The 21,199-nt window shown below is 40.5% G+C and overlaps 1 protein-coding gene across 9 annotated transcripts in view; it reads left to right on the forward strand.

Moving 5' to 3' along the window:
* Positions 1–1,852: 1,852 nt before the first annotated feature.
* The window catches only part of cacna1ab (calcium channel, voltage-dependent, P/Q type, alpha 1A subunit, b), a 164,050-nt gene continuing 144,703 nt past the window's right edge, over positions 1,853–21,199 (forward strand). For 7 of the 9 annotated variants that reach the window (XM_084932129.1, XM_084932135.1, XM_084932136.1 and 4 more), the window contains exon 1: positions 1,858–3,944. In XM_084932129.1, coding sequence (XP_084788255.1) covers positions 3,647–3,944 — 298 coding nt within the window. In that variant the 5' untranslated portion in view covers positions 1,858–3,646. Of the gene's footprint in view, positions 3,945–21,199 lie in introns of all 9 variants that reach the window. The other 2 variants (XM_084932139.1, XM_084932138.1) reach the window with 2 other exon arrangements.

The following is a 21,199-nucleotide window of genomic DNA, read 5'->3' on the forward strand; positions in this document are numbered from 1 at the left end:
TTTGTCTGATCCATACTTTCCCGTGAACGGCCGAACAAGTCCACCGACTCGCTGCTCCTCTTTTTACTTTATGTTTCGCAGTGTTTCCATTTGATTAGAACATGGCTGCATTAAACTGTAGCACCAATCATTTCTGTCTTTCTCGATAACATAATTGGCTAGTTTTTCTTACCTAATATCACCAGTCTGTGAAAATCTCCAACTCAAGCGAGAGTGCTGACACTCAGTTCCTTGCGTGCAATTTTCATATGATGACCAGTCCTGCATTTGCACACACGGGAGAAAATTAAACTCCACTGTGTTGCATTCCCTTCCCTAAAGTTTGGTGAGACTTTTTTGGCTTTGGCTTTCACCGTTTGCCTTCATAATCTTCCCCATAATACACCATATGGCCCACTTTCAGTTCTGCGCGGACTGTTGTTTTGTTTTGTTTTGTTTTGTTTTGTTTTGTTTTGTTTTGTTTTGTTTTGTTTTGTTTTGTTTTGTTTTGTTTTGTTTTGTTTTGTTTTGTTTTGTTTTGTTTTGTTTTTTTTAGAAGAGATTCAGACCTCCTAATGATGGGTGGTTAGCTGCCAAAGAAGCTGTTAGAGGAGACAAACAGCAAGCAGAACTTGCAAATAGTTCTCAGTATTTAACAGATGGCAGCAGGTACAGTAACTAACCCACCCTGAGCAGTAATCTCCTTCCAAAGGAGTTGGGTTGGAGTCTGGTGCTTTGTAGTGTTGTTTCAGCACTTTGGACAGCGCCAATAGGCCTTTGGAAGCTTGTCAGTGCCTATTTCAGGACCAAGGATAGCATCAAAGTGCTTAAGTGACCAAACATCTTATTTTCTTTACAAACCTATAAATAAAAAATACCTTTAAAAATTACTTTGAATGGAATTCCTTCTTTTTCCTGCTCTGGAGAGGTGACAGCTTGGTTGGTTTAGCCCAAGCAAACAGATTGCTGAATCGTTTCAAAGACAACTCAGATGCCAGAGCCAGACTGACAGACGGCCTGGAGGAAGGGAGGATTGAAGGGAGATAAAAACTCTTTCAAATTGTCCTTAAAATAACTGTACGTTCACAAAAAGCAAACACTAAATTCCCAGCTCTCCCCCTGGCAATCAACATGAGAGGTATTATGCCCACAAAAAGCATAATCACGGTAGATTTTTTTGCTGTTGTTGTTGTCCGCGGAAGTCCATTTGAGTTTAAATTTATTGTTAGACTTGGCTTAGTACAGGATTACATAATTGTTTGTACAGTTGGATGGGTGGGGGGGGGGGGGTAAAAAGTAGTTGCATAAGAATTTTTTTTTATAATAAAATAAATAATAATCATCCTTGTACATACTGAAAGACTCCTGCTTTTATTTGCTGGAAGGCTAGACTGAAATTGTCTGGAGATAAATTCATTGTATATGCCCCAAGCTCGTCTTTGCCCATGGCAAAACCTTGTGCTCAGCCGGGTGGGTTTGAGTAAACAGTGAACGAGGCGAATTGGACTGCGCCGTTGGTGCTTTTGACACTTGGCTACTGACAATGGAAGCCTTCCGCATGTGTAAATTCCAGTGATCCTAAAATCGGTGGTTTCATGATTATCATGTGTATAAGCTCGTGGGAAATCAGTCTTCCAGAAATCTGTCTTTTGGCCTTCCTGATTTTATCTTCACACACGTAAAGTTTTTCACTCACTGTGCTGAAAGTTAAGGCGAGAGATGCCGTACCTAAAAGTGTCGCCCGTACATCTCCGTCGTGCGCTATGGGGAGTGGGCTGGAGAGGGGGAGGCTCCGGGGAGGCGCCGTGCGTCGTGCGCTGCAAGGTTTGGCCTCCGATATGTGCGCGGCGCTCGGTTCCCGTTTGACTGATCAGATGCTCAGCGCGCGGCTAAACATCGACGGCTGACTAAACTCAGGAGAGCCACTGAAGCGCTCGGCTGGTCGTGTTTCTTCGTTTCCACGACTGTTCTCCACGGAAATACAGCCTCCGGACCCACTGCGCGTTGCCTCACGTCCCCCTTGGGGGTCGAGGGAGGAAAGAAGTAAAAAAAAAAAAAAAAAAAAAGAACGATAGGGAGAGACTCCTAGAGAGAGAGAGAGAGCGAGAGAGAGAGAGAGAACAGACGCTGGGCTCTGGCTCTGCTGGGCTGGCCGCTTCTCTGTGGTTCGGGGAGCCTCGAGGGCGATGCTGCTGGGCGGGGATCTTACACAGTTTCTGCCCGGTGGCGGAGGAGAAGATGCGAGCTGCAGCTACAGAACACCCGCAACGCCACCGTCGTGTTTTCAGACCAAGAATTGATGATGGTGATGATGCTGCCTCCCCCAGCGCTCTTTTTCTGCTCCTCCGGATCCCTTTCGCCCGGGATTCTTGTTCTCCCGACACTGGATTATAGATGATTGCTGTGGACACTATTTTTTTCTTTTAATTTACATCAACTCTTTTTATTTTCCGAAGCGAGGCGCAGGGAAAAGACATAAATTGGCTGGCTGAGGACCGGTGTATTTTAAAAGCGGTTTTTTTATATAATTTATTTTTTATTTTTTGCCTCTCCAAGTGCGTGCAATCACGCCCAAAATCGGCGACCGACGCCTTGGCGGTGAGGAGGAGGGGGGGAGAAGAAGAAGACGGAGGAGGAGGGGGAGGAGGGATGCCGCACCGTCCATCACCAAATATCAACAAATGTCACCAGGCTCGGATTTTGGGGAAGCCCCCCTCGGCTGGCGTTTGCGTGTAACCCGAGCAGCAGTGTGGTGGCAGTGAGAGGCTGCAGCGGGACTTTCTGCCGCGACATATCAAACGTTGCAGATCTATGGCACAAAATTAAATGAATTATTAAAAATTTCCTTCGTATCTATTTCTATTTTTATCACCGCCGGGAAAAAAGGAGGTGGAGGAGGACTTGGGAAGGGGGGGAAGACAACTGCAGATCCTGTCAAGATGCACTAGGCTGGTGAGAGAGGGGGGGAAAAGACGCAGTCTCAAACTAGGATAGCCTACTTAGTGGAGATGATCGCAATATTTACTCAAACGCACAGCTATGCATCTTTATGGCGTTATTCTAGGATGATCGGTGTTTTGTTTGCCCGATGAAAAGCAAGAAGCGATTCGCTCTTGGAGAGGGTTTTCCTAACCAAAAAAATAAATAAAAATAAACACACACAAACAAACAAACAAAAAACAACATCAACAAAAAACGGAATGTCTTAGAGGGAAAAACGCCGATTGTGTGACAAGATTTTCCCTTTTTTCTCACAAATTTCTGGCCACCACTTAAAACCAATCAGTTTTTTTTCTTTTTCTACAAGAGAACTGATTTTCCAGAAATTCCAGAAATACATCCCTCCGTTTCCCATTCATATTCCAAACACACGATCACAGACACCGTGCGCTCTCCCTCTCCTCTTCACCCTCCCCTCTCCTCCTCCTCCTCCTCCCCCTCCTCCCTCCCTCTCCAATCACAAATGGAGGTATCTTCTCGGCGCTGAAGATCTGGGAAGGAGACAGAGATAGAAGGAGAAAAGAGACTCGAGATAAGCCAGAGAAAGCCCATCTCCATTCTGCATGTGTGTTTGGAGCCGAGGCTGATGGGGTGGTGGCATGTGGAGGTGTCACTCTGAGGTTCCCCCCCAGCACCTTCCTAACCTCTGGCGTTTGGTGTCTGCAGAATGGCGCGTTTTGGAGACGAGCTACCCAACAGGTATGGAGGAGGAGGAGGAGGTGGTGGTGGCGGTGGTGGCGGGGGTGCCGGCGGACAAGGGGGCCCCGGCCGTGGCGGCAGCAGGCAAGGGGGGCCCCCCGGAGCGCAGCGGATGTACAAGCAGTCGATGGCCCAGAGAGCCCGGACCATGGCCCTGTACAACCCCATACCCGTCCGGCAGAGCTGCCTAACGGTCAACCGCTCCCTCTTCCTCTTCAGCGAAGACAACGTGGTGAGGAAGTACGCCAAAAAGATCACCGAATGGCCATATCCTTTCATAGCAATGCCAAGCAGACTGCCAAGGTATCGCCGCTGCTATGTTGTGTGGTGTGTTGGAGTGATTGGCTAGGTGTGGCCTAGTGTGGTGTGGAGTGGATTGGTGCTGAACTAGCCAATGGAGGATGGACGCCAGAGCCGGTATGGTGATTTGCAGTACGATGTACAGTGTGTGTGAGAGTGTGAGTGTAATATGTGATGGTTTCTGTTTTCTCTTTGCAGTACTGTGAAGTGTTACATGCTGTGTTGATCTCCAGTATGTGCGGTGTGTGTTTTGCGGTACTTCACAGAACACATGATTCCATCTCATTCTCTCTTTTCGTTTTCGCTGCTGTTTCCTAACCTGCTGGCCGCAGGCTTATCTGAGTCCACTGATGGAATGAAAGATGATCTTGATGATGATGGCGGTTGTCATGACACCGGCAGTCGCAATCATGTTGATGCTGCTGCTGATTAAGGTGCATCTTGAATAGAGCATTTAGCTCAAACCTGTTACTGAACTCGCACGCGCGCGCGCGCGCGCGTGTGTTTTCGGTCGTTGTAGTCAGAGCTGAGTGCTGATGTCAGCATTTTGAAGGCTTAAGCACCATGCAACCAGAAGGGAGAGGAAATGACTCTCTCCTACTCTCCCTCTCTAATTACTATTGACCATATATGGGTGGCCTATGGCTCATCCAACAGGACAGCATAGGAAAAAGCTGTAATTGTCAGGACAGGTCGGTCTGCTACTGTTGGAACACTCTCATGTAGCCCACTATTATATCTTGTATATATAAAAAAGAAAGGAGATGAAGCATACAGTACAAGTTTGAGACTTTTTAGGTAACTGACAGGAAATGAGTGGACTGAGTCTTTTTGAAGTGGACCAGCTATGCTTTTTCTTATTTCTTACATATATTTTTCCTATAGGAGTAAAGATATCAGTACTAGCAGCATGTCCAGAGTGCCTAGCGCATGTTAGTTGGATAAGCGGTTCAGAAAGTGGATGGATAGATGCTGTAATAACGGTGGATAGTTTCAGGCAATGTGATCGGCACATGTGCAAGTATTCTCTATGAGCCAAAACCTCAAGTTTCGGACGGCCTTTGCACTCTTGGCCCTTTTTGATGTCAGAGAGAGCAGAGCATCTCTAATCTAGCACCTCTGGCTGTTATCTGTTATTAAATAAGCCCCGCCCACCTGCTGTTCACATCTTAGTGTTGCAAGGGCCAACTGACCAGAGCAAAATAAATAAATAAATCAGCTGTGAGGGGAGTGGGAAACTGAGCTAAAAGCGCTTGTTTCAGACAGAGCTGAACTGATGGGCTGCAGGAAGGCCTAGTATACCATAAATAAGGACTATTTTTAAACTGTGACTCATGCAGAGCTACTCATGTCAAAGAATAACAATTAGCAAAATGGAGCTCCTTTAAATCGAAACTGATATAGCATCAGTGACGTCACGATACAGCATTTTCAGCAGCTGCGAAGATTTTAAAGACAGAAAATAGAAACACGCATCCAGGCTGACTCACTATACTATTTTCTTTCTAACCTAGAGAGGCTTATTTTTCTCATTCATTAGTCCACCACTTGTTTTCTTAATAAAACAATAAATAATTTAAAAACAATGTTAGCAACTATGAATTGCTCATAGTACGATTTCCTAGTTTTGAGTATGTTGTTACTTAGACCACCTGCCTAAATTCCATATTCAAATCATAAAATCATAGAAGAAATTTAACAGTACATATAAAAACATCTTGGAGATCAGCTGATTAATTAAACTGCCAAGGCTTTTGCCTTTATTTGATAAAGCACTGCGGGAGTGAATAGGACATTCAACAAAGATCCCAAATTGTATTAGAATCAGTGATTTAGTAATTATATGGGATGTAGATCACTAATCCATACAGATGCAAGTTGTGGCTCAAACCTGTCCAGTAGTCCTGCACTGAAACAGCCTAGACACAGGGTTCATTTGAGCAAATCTTTTTTTCAACTCCTCTGTTGTTTCTCACTTTGCTGTTAGTCACTTTTAGTTGGAGGCAAGATCTGCAAATTTGCCATTCACCAGTTTTTGAAGAGGTATAGTTGGAGTTTCGGCAGTTGCTTCACTCCAAGTGTAAAATGCAGTTTAGACAGAAGGTACAGGAATGTTTTAGAAGCTTTAATGTAACATTTTAATAACATTTGTTATGCTTTTATGCAGAATAAATTTTTTTTTCACTATGTTAACATTTTAGAGACCAAATAAAATGGTTGGTTGGTTGATTCAGTGGTTCTGAAACCTCTCCTGCAGAGTTCTCATTCAGAAATGAGGTTATTTTCAGTCCTCTGATCCCAACTTCCATAGACTCACTTGCAGGCACATCCTTTCCTTACTAAAACTCGTTGTGAAAGATGGGAAGTCTCCAAGATGGGTTTTTTTTTTTTAACTTATTTGCTTTCTCACAGTCAGTTGTTAAAATTCTGAGTAGAATTCAACCTATATAGGAATTTTAAGACTTATACCAATATTTGGTGGTTTTAAAAGCCAATATTCTGAAATATTGTCTGCTATTTTTTTCTTTCAGACACATGAATCATAACCAGATATCCCTAACATTTGTTATACGTACTTATTTATGTTCCCGTTTACACTCTGTTGCTGTTTATGATGTTCCAAAATCATGTTGCCACCAGGGATGTTGCAGAGAAACTATATATGCAACATCAACACCCGGCACATAGCTAAAAGCAACATAAGCCTATTGATACGTCAGTCAGGCTCTGATTTTAAGGAACACGCTGAATTTTGATCTGTCCTGTTTGTGGTTTCTTTTCTTTTGTAATTGTTTTTTGTGGTCACTACCTTTACCTGGCATTTCTTTTCCAAACTCGTCCATGCCTCAGTAGCGATGCAGAACCATGATTCATTTGTATTCAGCCCACAAGTTTGGGAACCACTTCGCAAATTAATCCATGAGAAAAAAAACCATTAGTTTCAGCCCCTGTAATGAATAAGCCTTACCATAACAGCATAAAGTTCCCTCCCAGTTTGTATTAAATGCTTTGATGGAAAGACAGTTTGCGTGGAGAAATGACATCAAGAGTCAAATTTAGTCAAAGAGTCTGGCTGATGGTGGGAAAGGGTGACTTACCCCAAACACATCACCTACCTTGCCCCTAACACCACAGGTCTTTTATGGTGAGCTTAGAGTATGACATCCCTCATGGGAATTCTTCCATCTAGTTTTTAGTGTTGTTTTTAATAGTTTTTGCAGAACTTTTTACAGCATGATTGTAACTGTTAGAGGGGAATGAGTGTTTTAGCTCATTTAAAAGAAATAAAGAAAGGAAATAGTAATTTTCATACTAACTGAGAGGATACAGAGTAACTACTCTCACAGGGCTTTACTCGCTGAGCTAGTCTATTTTTAGTAGGTAAATGATGTGAGAGCCAGGTCACATGAGAATGTGCCTGTATGAGAGAAACAATTCATTTGTGGTAGTGATGCCTGTGGTGTGTGTGGTATCTGTGTGTGTCTGTCTGTGCGCAAGTTTTATTATCGTGCATTTATGTTTTCAAAAAAGTCCGATCACTAATATTCTGCAACAGAAATGGTGAAAGAGCTGTTTTTTTTATTAGAGTCTAAAATTAGCCAAGTTAGAATCTGTTAAAAAAAGAATCTGATGAGATGATGATCAGTAACACTCCCTTCACCTGTTAGCAGTTTTAATGTTGTGTACGTTTCCTATAATCTGGTCTCACACTAAGCAATTAGTGAAAATAAAATGACATATAAGATACCCAGTGGAGAGCGGTGCGTGTTCAGAGGGTGAGGGGGGATTTATTAGACGAGAGAGGAAATGCTGTGTTTTGGCAGAGTGCCTTCATAAAAGTTCTTCATATTTCTGCCAAAATGTTTTGGCTGTTCTGCTGGAATGAAAACATTTTATTTATTTATTTTTAGGAAATCCATCATCCTACAAAAATAGCTGAGTTTGCTCTCACTTTACAGCCTTTGTTTCACCTAATGTGTCCTGGTTTCAAGTGGAAAATGTTTTTACCATTAAATAAGGCATTTTTAATGGTGTTACTGTGAGACGAACATGGGAATAATGGGATAATGGCAATAAAGTTTCATTCTATATCCAAAATTCTTAAAAATTGTTAAAATGTAAATTTAGAAAAAGGGGGAACAAATGATAAGCAAAGGATTAAAAATACAGCTTTTAGAAATAACAGTTAATGTCCAGGCACCATGAACGGGGCAGTACCAGGACTCAGGACTCTTCTTCTTTCTTTCACACACACGAATCATAACCAGATTTCTCTAACATTTGTAGGAACAATCAGACTACATTGGTTTCACCACAAGAATCAGCACAATAGTTACGTTTGTTTTTAAAATATAACCATAATTAAAATCATACCATTAAAAAAACATATGACTTTCTTTAGCATGAACAATTGTGAGGTTATTTCACTGATTGTAGAATTTATTTTAAGTTGTAATAGCTAAAGTCACCTGAATCATTGGTAGATTGTTTGTTAGATATAGGGATTCAATACATTTCTAACTACATAGGAGGTGTCTGTATGCTCTTAGCTTTTGTTCCAGTTTTGGTATATAAACATATACTTTACTTTGTAAAGTAACTCTGTCTTTCACAGTTCCTCTCCAGTCAACTGTAGCTTTGTTTTCCAACTAAATGTAAGATTTTTATTCCTCAAAGATGTTATATGGATGCTGTGATGGAGGTGTAGTGTTACATGCAAAAGGACTATAATTCAAGCAATCAAGGTTTTCAGCAATGAATCCCACATGAGTGGGTTTAGTTTTATAAAGAAAGTTAAATATCAGGGTTAGGGTTATGTAATCTCAATGTAATTTTAGATTTTTTTTAGTAACTCAGCAAAGATGTAGTTGCGATTCAAAGCTTTGCAGATGACTGCATCTTGTCACCAGGGGGCAGCATCAAAAATACGTGAAACAGCTGGCAAGAAGGGCTGATGTTTTTTGTTTGTTTGTTGGTCCTCTGGCTAAGCCTCTGTTGTGGACAAGACAGAAGTCATAACAGACAAAGAACTTCTTGTAGTGGAGTGAAACCAAGTGTTACAAACAATACAGACTCTTCACCACAGACATTTGTCTGCGGTTCCCACATCTGCCAAGGATGCTGTTGTTTACCTGAAACAGTGAGAAACAATAGCCTTTCCATATTTAAGTCTCTAAAAATAGAAATACACCATTAAGTGAAAATTTGTTTTGACCCATGTGAAGCTATCAGCAAATGAGATCACAATGGCATTGATAAATGTCGTTGCCATTGATAAGTCCTGGTATGGGCCCATCATTAAGTTTCGCTAATGATTTACTTACCTACATTTCTAGGTTACCAGTGTCCTGTCCCATTCAAGGGTGATGACAGCAGTACATTTTATATGCACTTATTCACATTTTCACTAGAGGTAACTTAACTGTGCACAGTTAACAGTGCACAAATTACTCATGGGGTCGATTTCAGTGCACTTTCACCTGCTCAAGTGTGACAAATAAACATGCTCATTTGAGTTTTCTATCCAAACATGCACCATGTGGAAGCATCTTTGTCTGTTTTTACTTTATATCAGCTGATTTTTTTTTTCCACTGGAAAACATTTTCAAATGCAAAGAACATCCACTTCCTGATTTAAAAGTGCAGTGAGCATATCCCAGCATGCTGCCATCTGTACAGAGCCAGGCTGTGTTGGCTGGCAGGCACTGTGGCTTCTTCCACCAGAGACCCAGAGGACTTCATTATACCTCCCTCCCTTTCCTTTGCCTGCATTTCCCCATTCCCTCTTGCCCTCCCTCCCTCTCCCTCTCTCCACACTCCTTTCATCTCCTCTTCTCCACTGCACTTCTCTGCCTGAAATCCAGTTTTAAATCTTCTGTCCTCCATCTTCTCTCTTTTTTGCCTTTTTTTCCATTTTATCTTTACACAGCTGTCACTCTGAGTCTAATTTAGTTTAATGTAGGGCCAATATCACCAGAGTGTACAAAAATACATATTAAGTGTCATATATAAGTGTCATAAGTTTTTGACCCAAATGTAGCACAGACTTAACAGAATTTGTGTTTAACAGGATAAATTAAATGCAAATGAATGCATATTCAGGAGTTGGGCATCACATCAAGAAAAAACAATCGGTGTTGTGAATTCCCTTGTGCGCTGTCGTTAAACCGTCGCAGACAAAGAGGGCGCTACAAGATGATGTAATCTAATAAACAAACCAAAACTCCGCCGGAAACATGATGCAAATATGGCATTTCTGTCCTTTCATGTAATCATTTGGGGGAGTCACTGGAGACAGCATCCCCATAGATCCATCTAGTCAGATCCAATGTTTTTATCTGTGCAGGGTGGTTTTTCTGTTTCAATCTGTTTCATTTCATTATTTTTAATCAGTACCTTTACTAAGGTGACTGGTTTGTTTGGCATCATGACACAAAACAGGAGTTTCTCTGTTGAAACGTGATCTGTCTAATAAATGCCAGAGGAGAGCTAATAATTAGCTAACCAACGTCATGGGCGGGATTAAAAGTATTGTTAAGCACTCCTTGAACTGTTTAGAAAAGATGGATGTGGTTTCTGGGTCTAAAAAAGTGAAGCCAGTGTAGAAGTTACAGCGTGTAAAATTTCATTTCTCGATGTCAGTAAATTAAACTCAACTGAATCTTACCCATCCCAATTCAAGTTCATGGTCCTAATGAGGGTAGTTGCTGTAGGACAAAAATGTTTTAGTCAGCCTAGAGAGAGAGAAAATATTAACTGTAGACTGTATTCTATAATGTCCACAGACATCTAATGTGTTTCTTAAAGAAAACAAATATATACACAATATATTTTTACCAGATTTTTATAATGTCAACACTTAAATCAAGAAATAAAAGACAGATATTTTTTGGTATTCTACGTTTTACTGCTGAGTAAACTTAAAAACTCTTAGCAGTTATCTGCTAGTTAGGTGCTATCTGTGCTGTCAGTCCACTGCTTACTTCAGGTGTCAATGGCCAGTGAGAAGAATCCATATCTATTTACTCTGGAGGAGGCTATAAAACTTTGTCAAAGAAATCCAAAAAGAGTCAATGAATCAGTGAATCTCACTTCTATGTGATGGCAGCAACACTGTGGTGAGTTTTTGAGGACATGCTCAACTTTTCTGTCGGTAAGTGCTCCTCTGTTAGCCTATGTTAGCCGCTAATAGCCTGTGTTAGCCGCCCTTAACCTGTGATAGCTGATGTTAGCCTCTATTATCTACTGTTAGCCAGTGCTAGTGAAACTTTCTTTGAAGTGGCTGTAACATTGTGGGACTCGGACATTTAGTGAATGAATTCTCATATAATGTTTGAATATAATCAAGCTGTTCATTAGATTGAAAGTGTGATTTGTAGAACACTAAAGCCTAATGTTAGCTGCTATAATGTTATCTTATAACCAGCTGTTGTTATTTAGCCAGCTCATTGTCAGCTGTTTAACTTGCTGACAGTCAGGAATAAATACATGTTTGTGCACATTTGCATGTGTTAGAGCAATGACATCAATTGAGGACATGAGGCTTGACGTGAGAATACAGAGGATAACATTTTATTAAGATACCAGTCATTTTGTCACTGCTTTGGTGAAGGGGACCCCTTGTTGGATGATAAAATTTGCCTCTGCACGCAAACACCTATGAGTGTCTTGTCCTCTGCCTTTGACATACAGGCTATGTGATTAGTCAGTGATGTCCTTCATGGGCACTGTATCTGAGATGTAAGGGCAGTATGCCGACTTCCAGAACCCGGCATCCACTCATACGTGTTTTTAATGGATTAATTCCAAGAGAACATCCATTTGTTGGAAAACATAATTACACACTAATCAATCTATATTTGTTACAATATGCTTTTTTTCTATTAAATGAACTCAAAAAGGGACTGATTGTACCTTTAAAGTTACATTCTTTCTAATAGTCAGCAAGGAGCAACTAAGTATAAGAGAACAGCCTGGGTTCCCTTTAACCGTGCCATCAGTATCCATGCCATAAGTTTCTGAGTTAACCATCTCAATTGCTATTTAAATTTTTTATTTATGATAACATATTTATCACTTTGTAATTTATGGCTTCTATTGGAGTCAGAAAGACGAAATAAGAAGAAATGCTTTAGTCTGGTCCTACTTTGTGACTGACAAGTCACTACTTCAAGTGTGCACTCACAAATTTCATCGGCAAGACATGATGGCAAAAACGCATAGCTCGAGGCTTCACGTCAGGATTTCACTAACAAATGGGTGATGGGACAGTTTAAATCTAATATTAAAAAAGAAAAAGCAGAAGTGAAGTTGGGTTGGAGGAAACTTATTATCTGGTAAGCCCCAGACTACGGAAGCGTAGAGCTGCCACCCAGGTAAAAGAAAAATAGAGCTATATCACGTTATAACCTGAAAACTTTATTGTTCTAACAGTATACTTTTTATGTTTGTACAATATAATATAACGTTGTTACAATATACATAACTATCACATTATAACAAAAAAAATTCACGTTGTTACAATATCAATACTATTTTGTACGAACGTGATAATTATATATTATTTGAACAATAAAGTTTTCAAGTTATATGTTTTATTTTTCAAACATGATTGCCTTAAAACATAGTGAAGTGGAAGACAGTGCAGATCAGAGTTTGAGAAAATGGCTTGTTTATCGGAATTAGATAAATGTTCTATTTTATGCTTGGATTGAGGCATGGGGAGATTTTGTTATAACGTGATAGTTATGTTTATTGTAATAACGTAATATTATGGTGTTCAACATGAAAAGTATATTGTTAGAACAATAAAGTTTTCCCATTATAACGTGATATACAGCAGCTCTACGCTTCTGTACCAGACTGCATTTTTTAAAATCTTATTTTATTTACTTTTTATTCTAAAGCTTGCCTCATAAGGGCAACTGCAGGCACCCACCACCTGTCTTCACCACAGGATGTCTGCAGAAGTAGACATAGGCATAAAGAGGCTCAGGCCACAATTTACATGTGCACATCAGGAGAACTGCACATTAGCCACATTAAGAAAAGGGGAACCGATGACAAAAGCAGATCCTTCTACAGGGTCAGTAGGAAACTTTCTTACGACTTTTATTTCTTATAGAAAGATCTTTTTGGTCATTTTTATGATCTTGGCTTAAGCTGGCCTAAATTGGGCCTCAGTCTTGCACTTTAGTGAGTTGTGAACTGGGCTGGCTGTAAACTAAGGTAAAGGCGCACTAGATTTACCTTGCAAAACAAATCTAGAGCTTTCTACTGAAAAGTGACTACAAAAAGTAATTATCATTATTATCTTGTTTTCATAGTGGTTTAAAGCTCAAATCATAATTGAAATTAAAACCAGATCAATCGCTCGTTTTTCAGTCCTAGATCTGGATTGGATGGTCTCCTTTTTAATATTCAAGAAAGCAACTGAAACTTTTTTTTAGCTACTGTTTGGTTTGTTACATTTTCCTTTTCTTTATATCACATTTAATGCTTCAGTTACACATGTTATTCCTGATATTACGACAGCCAGTGACATTTATATTGGAGTGACCCATTTAGTTTTTCCTAAACTTGGCAAGTAAGAAAATGTGTCTCTATATGTTGTCAAAGCAGCATACCATCAAACAAGGTGACAGTGTTGGAATCTCTCTCTCTCTGTCTGCCTCTCTCTCTCTCTCTCTATCTTACCATCTGTCCGGGGCATTTGTTGTCTGTGTGGGTTTCACACTTTCCCAGCTGGGTCCTGGCCACACTGCCTGGTATCATGTGAGGGAAAGATATGTGGGGAGAGGTAGCAAGTGTGAGGCCTTGAGAGAGATTAAAGAAGATTAAAGAAAAGATTAAAGACAGCCCCCACCCCTCAGCTCCCCTACCTCCACCCTAATCCCCCCTCCCCCCCCCCCCCCCCAAAAAAAAATAAAAAATAAAACAGCGATCAGTCAGTTCACCTGTTCACCATATTTTTAATGAAATATCAGAACATAGTTAAAATTGCCCTGAAGAAATCTCATGTAGATAAATAACACAATGTTCCCAAGGACTGTCTGTCTTTTTGTTGTTCAACTCTAGTTGATCAACAACTAGTGATCTAGTGATTAAACATTCATCTGAGATTGCAGTTGTCTGAATCTGTGTGTAAACGAGCATCTTCGTGTGCAAACGTTTTCATCCATAGGATCAAAAGTAGAGCAGGGCGATATGACCAAAAATATTTATCACGATATACATTTGAAAATTTGCAATAACGATATAACTGATGATAAAATTGACACTAGACAAAATGCTTTACAACTCCACAACTTTATTAGTGCAAAAAAACCCATCAATGTATTTTCACTTAAACAAGCAGTTGTTTTTATGTGCATTAAAGTTATATAAAAATGTAACAGTGCAAATTCCTTGCTGACAGTTTAACCAAAAGGCATTTCCAGTGGAAACTGGCCGACATATCCTCAGCATAACCATGTAGAATATCCACAAAACTTAAAAAGAGGTTATACACACACAATACAGTAATATTATGTTGAAGCACAGTACGTATCACTCCGCGAGGCGCCTGCCTACGATAGCCGTAATGCTCCGCCAATCAATCAAGCGGTGCGGGTTCGTAGCTTAGCAAAGTCGTACTAAAACATTTGACAGATTTTCGAGCGCCGTGTACGACATAAAATCGTTTCGAGGTCAGTAAACACAACCAGAATTCATACATAAGGCACACGGGATTATAAGGGGCGCTGTCGATTTTCAGAAAAATCAAAGGATTGATTTTAAGTGTGCCGTATTTTCCAAACAACACGGTAATAACGACGGCCCGCTAGCATGCGCTACCAAAAATAGTGCTTTGTTGTGTATCTGACGGACGAAAGCTAAACCAGTTCCACACCACTGAAGTTGCAGCATTTTTACAAACCAATTCTGGTTCATCCGTTTCATTCAACGATCCACTTTCGCTTTTCTCATTCTGCGTCGCCACCATGTGCCTATGTAAACAAAGGCACTGCGCATGCGCGTTTTACCCATATTCTATTGCGATATTTCATTTTCCTATTGTTGCCCAAAATTACACCGGTATTACCGTGAACGGTATGATATAGCCCAGCCCTAATCAAAAGCATATAAAATGCTTGTCTCAGTCAATAATATTGTCCCAGGTGGAAGGGAAAAGCTCAAGCTGTTTCAAGCACTGTCACTTTTGCCAATCAAGACAAATAAGATATAATAATGTAGATGGATTACTGTAAAAGTGTGAAAATGAGTGAAAATACTGTCATTTAGGAAATGATTATATCTCGGCTTAAAGAAAGCTAGGGTGGCTGTGGCCCAGGTGGTAGACTGCTAATTAGAAGGTCTATGGAATGATAGGCAGGTCCTCCAGCCCGCATGTCAACGTGTCCATGGGGAAGTTGCTGAACCATCAGAGTGTGTGTGTGTGTGTGTGTGTGTGTGTCTGGGTAAATTAGAATGTTAATAAGAAGTGCTATATGTAGAAAGGATGCAAATTGTCATGATCCTGGGTCCTTTTGACCCAGCGTTTTGTGTTTTCTATTATTGTGATTTTGGTTCTGTTCTTCCTCAGTTTAGTGTTTATTCTTTTCTGCCCGTGTATTCCTGTGTCAAGTCCGCGTTTCTTAGTCTGTGTCCTTGCATGTGTAAGTTCCTGTTTTATTGTGAAGGTCTGCGTCTTATGTGAGTGTTTTCAGTTTGCCTCCCTTGTCTCGTCACGTTAATCACTCCCAGCTGTGTCCCCCACCTGTGTGTAATCTCCCTGTGTTTCTCTGAGTGTATTTAAGTCGTGTCTTCTGTCATAGTAGCTGCTGGTTCGTCTGCGTTTCTCCCTCTGTCGTCCTGTGTGGTTTTTCCCCTATGTTTTCTTCGTCTCCCTGCATCTCGGTTTCTTATCTCAAGATTTCAGGTTTGTTTTTCCTTAGTTATTCCCAGTTTAGGTTTTCTTAGTTTTAAGCTCACCCTCGCCATCTCTGTTTGTATTTACATTGTTAAATAAACTCACTTGCACCAGAGCTGCCACATTTTGGGTCCTAATATAGTCTCACACGGCTTGCCCCGGCAACCCATGACACAAATACATGCACATTTAACTTATGTTGTTGAGACCTTAGCATCTCTATGTACTCTTTGACATGACACCAGATTGTGCATACTCATATGGCAATCTGTAAGAAAGGGGCAAGATTTTGGGTCCCTGAAGCTTTCTTAGTTCTGTTTGATTGCATTCAGGTAACCAGTAAAGAAGGATAGCATTTTATGAGGTTGGACTGTTTAGCTATTTATTTTTTTTCCTTATTTATCCCCATTCATAAACCTTGAGAGGCAGTTGGAGGCAGAATTGGCCTAGAGGCTAAGTAAACACACGGGCTGATGGCTTCCCAAAGATCTTCTCTGCCTGAGAGGTTGACACGTTTACATTGCTACTGTGTTATTATACAGAAATAAACAGGAAGTCTGTAACATGTACACTATTTGGCTGAAATCATTTTGGTTAAACACTTACACGTGCAGAAATAAACATGATACACACACACACACACACACACACTGATGCATCAGCTTGTGGTTTGGCTTCATCTTTCTGGCATGGACCAAGCAGATCTGTTCAGATCAGTCACGGGTGATGGAGGCTCGCATGGCTGTGTATATGTGTGTGTATGCGCGTGTATGGGTGGGGGCAGGTGATACTGTAGCACCTGTTCAGCAGGATCATTTACCTCAGGGGGCTTTGCTGCATCCCACCACACACACACACACACACACACACACACACACACACACACACACACACACACACACACACAGTCACAGGCAGTGCAGCCCAGTGGTTGGCAGAAAAAAAGCACCATTTGGGATATTCACGCTCCAGTGTGCAATCTCTCTTTCACTGTCTGCCTTTCTCTCCCTTGTTTGCCATAACACTGCCTGGTGACAAAATGGCACATTTGATAATGCTGACATTAAAAAAAAAAAAAAAAAGATAATGCTGACACTATTACATTACAATAAAAAAAATAAGGTACCAAAAAGGAAATATGTTTGAACAACAAAGGTAAAAAAAAAAAGGTGCGTCTTTTAAGAAAAATGCAAAAATGAAGCTAAAAAAAGAGAAACTTTTACTCTTGATACCATATATAGTGCAGCCCTCCATGCAAGTTCATCTTTACTAGATACAGCAACCTGACAGACAAGCACCATAGTAATAGATGTTTTGACAGAACTCTACTCAAGATATGTGATCCTCACAGTCAATTCTCTCAGAGTGTGAGTGTGTGTCTGTCTGGATCTCACTGTGGTGAAATGTGATGCCCCTGCTGTCCTCTCCTCAACTCTGAGTGTGGGCTCTCTCTCATCTATTTGTGCGTGTGTGTGTGTGCATGCGTGTGTTTGATATCTGTTGCATGTCATGGACAGATGTGCACTTTAAGAAGTCAAGATATAGAAACTAAACAAAATGCAAAAAGCGAAAGAGAGACACTCAATCACTGAGTAGCCTGTAGAGAGGGACAGTGGAACAGTGGGCTAGAGATAAAGAGAGGGGGTTGTGTGAAGTAGGAGGAAAATGGTGAAGAGAGGAAAGAAACCAATTGAATGAGGGGAAAGAAGTGCATACAGTGATGGGTGAGAGACGAGGAAACAACAGCGAGTGCAGAAAAGCAGTGACAGAAATGTGAACACAAGGGGAAGAAAGAGTTTAGTGAAGACAAATATTACTGAGTAACACATTGACCTCACTGGAAAAACAACAGCTGTGGGTTTTTCAGAGGTGTTTTATATGCACTGCTTAAAAATGAAGAGAACACTTAAATTGCACATCAGATCTTGATGAATGAAATGTTCAAGTTGAAAATCTTTACTGACATCATTGTGTAATTTTCTGAGAACAAAATCATGTAACATTGGTCTGTTGGAAACCATAATCATCAACTCTTTTATGGGCGGATTGAAAATCCCACCCAAAAAATCTTAGATGATTACAATGTCATTGAAAGCAGACATCTCAGCTGTGCATCTGTGTCTTTGAGAACAGCTGCTTTTCAGACCACCGTTCTATGGGGGGCATCCAATCAGAGAAAGATTGGTGTAAAGGAAGGAAGAAGAGAGGTAAAAATGGTTGTTACACAAACTGGATAAACACAGTGGATGCACCAAGGTCCAGTATAAGATAAATAAACATTATTACAATTGTAAATCAAAATAAAATGCACAAAAGTTGTGTAATGCCACTCCTTTTATTTTGGCTTTTTGCCATTAATGAACAGTAGAATGAGAGGAAAGTATGTGGAGTGAGTGGTGGATCAGATGCAGTAAATAGTCTGGGTCAAAATCGAACCCAGGTATCTGCAGTGACGTCACAGCTGTTAATGTAATCAAGACCTAAACCTTTAAGCACCAAAACTATTGGTTAGGCTTAGGAAAAAATAAATAGTTTTGCCTTTAAATATCTCAATAGCTGATGTAAAATATCTTTTTAGAAAGTACTTTGATGCCTTAACTTAACCAAACAGCAACTCATGTGAACCAAGGCCTCCATGTTGAAAGTCCTGTGCTTGATCTGAGCCACAGTGTCTCCATCTCCAGGGCTGTCTCTTTAAACTACAGTGATTGTAAATGTGAAAATACTTGTCTGTTGTTCTGGAAGCGACAGGCAATCAAACTATCATGTAGGTGTGAGAATGTGCTGAACAACTGATATGATGCATTATTAGCTGAAAAACACAGAAATTGACACGATTAATTGGAATCAATCAGATTGTTGCTGTAGTGACGGCTCAGTCCTTTCATGATCCTGTTGGAATTAAAAAGTCCACTTGCTGTTTCAGCCTGGTCTCTACAAATATCTGACAAAAGAAATAAACCGCAGCTTGTATTAAGATCATTAATCAAAACCATTTCAGCTTTTCATCGAGCAACTTGGCTACAACTGATATGATCTACTGCTGGCAACACTTGTCATTTACCACCAGTGAAAATGATGGTTGAGAAAAAAACTGCATGAAGAGAGGCTGAGAGAGGCAGAAAAAGAGGAGACAAAACAGAGGTAGACAAAAAAGATAAGTGAAGGTGGAAAGCAGGTGGCAGGTGGTAAAAAGACGAAGAAAGGGCGAGAGAAAATAGAAAGGGACAGAAATCTGGAGAAAGAAGGACAATTGGGGAGCTATAGTGTTTCCCCCCATGTTGAGTCACTGATCTACATTCAATCTGCACTATGTGAATTATTGATTGGCCTTCAGCCAGCCTGCGTGTGTGTGTGTTTGCGTGCGTGAGAGAGAGAAGGATGTGTTTGCTGAAAAGCACAGTGGTGTTTTCTTTTTTTGCGTTTTTATTCTATTGATGCAGAACGGGGGACAGGTAGAAGAGGGACAATGGAGCAGACTGATGGACACACCCGTGCTTGTTCCCACCCCATCTCATTCATCCAACACAGAAAACATATACACACATACGCACACCGACAGATGCGTAGAACAAACCAAGGAGGCAGCACTGATATATAAATACAAAGCGAGGCGCTCGCGTTGAGGGAGACTGGGACTCTTTAAGCCAACCCTCTACATGCTGTCTTCTCAGGCCAGATGAACCCGACATTACCTCGGTCTACCTAACAAGAGTGGTTTCAGTTTTTACATTTTCTGAATGTTTGGATTCAGCATTTCTTTAGTACACCTGCACAATGTCTGAACTTGCACATCAGGAAATAGATGTTATTACTAGGCAGTTTCTCAGTGTGGGTGGCATTTCTATATTTGTAGGCTGTTTCATCTCCCGCTCTGTAGTCTGCATCTCAGGTGTCCAAATGATGTCTTAGTCATCTTCTGAAAAATCCATTATTTATTTGTTTATGGGAGGCGGTTAAAATTGGCGGTTCGTTGTTGATTTGGGTAAAGTGATTACCCTGCGTTAGTGAGAAGCAGCTTGGTGGACTGTGATACGTATAGCACAGAGAGAGAGAGAGAGATGAAGGACGTAAAGAAGATGGTGTGGAGGAACTGTAAAGTGAAATAGAACATGATGTCCCTGAAAGGTTTTTCATCTGCTCCATGCACAAAACCTGAGAGAAATCAATTTCCACGGCAGAAAAGGGTCACGTGGAGGGCATGTAAATCCAAATAGGGAGTAGTTGAATACTTCAGTGTTAAGGCAAAGTTTGTTGGAGCCTAGGGAAAAGAATTTTTGATAATATTGTTGCTTCATATTTGTTTTTTTTTCTATTTAGTTTGTTCAAGCAGTCAGACAGACTGGTATTACTGGACAGTATTATGAAGTTTGAGTCCTGCCATATTACTTTTTTAAAAATATAAAGTATTGAAGAAGAAATTTCTTCACTTCAACTGTGAGCAATAATGTTGCAGAGTGGAAGGATTTAGGAACCACGGCAACTCTGCCACAAAGTACAGGATAACATAAAGATACGGAGCGAGGTCGTCAAGTTAAGTGCGCGCTGCTGACTCTTTATCTGCAGAGTCAAACCATTAACATCTGAATAAAAACTGTGTGCCGGTGTTCTGAGAAACCGTCGTACTTTGGCAAATCATCCTACCCGTATTACAATTTGATGGTGACTTCTGACTAACCCTAACCATAACAAATATTTACAATGGGTTAAAAAAAACGAAGCAAATTTGGGTTTTGTGTTGTGCGCATGCGCAACGTATGCGCAGAAACAACGGGTAGGATGGTTTGTGAGGTAGGATGGATTCCTGGGAGCTTGGTAATATGGGTTTCCATTGCAAAGCAGCTCCTGTAAGTGTAATGTAAAAATTCCCAGGTATTTCTATCAATACAGTGTATATATAAATTAAGTTTCTCATAAGCAGAAGAGGATGGATGGATGGAGTTATGTCTCATTGTGTGTTATGAGCTTGTTTGTAAGAGTCTATGGGCAATCAGAACTGGTTAATGCTGGTTACTAGTATGGCGATTAATGTTGCCTCATTCAGATTTGAAGGGATCACTTGTTCTAGACATCTTTTTTAAAAGAAGCTTTTCACCCTTCTTTTTTTGGACAAACATTCATTATTATGGATGCTTGTGCACAACTTTACAATTGTTTTATTTCATGCCATTATAAACCAGCTAAATGAACCATATTGTTTTCTAATGAGTCATTTTTATGTCTGAAACATGATAGTAAGTCTAAGACGGTAATGTGACCAATAGAAAATAATAAATAAGAACATTTTTGAGCAGTTCTCTTGTTTGCCTT

Source organism: Perissodus microlepis, chromosome 6, assembly GCF_051167445.1.
Source record: "Perissodus microlepis isolate ML-2025 ecotype Zambia chromosome 6, ASM5116744v1, whole genome shotgun sequence".
In the NCBI taxonomy this organism is placed as follows: Eukaryota; Metazoa; Chordata; class Actinopteri; order Cichliformes; family Cichlidae; genus Perissodus; species Perissodus microlepis.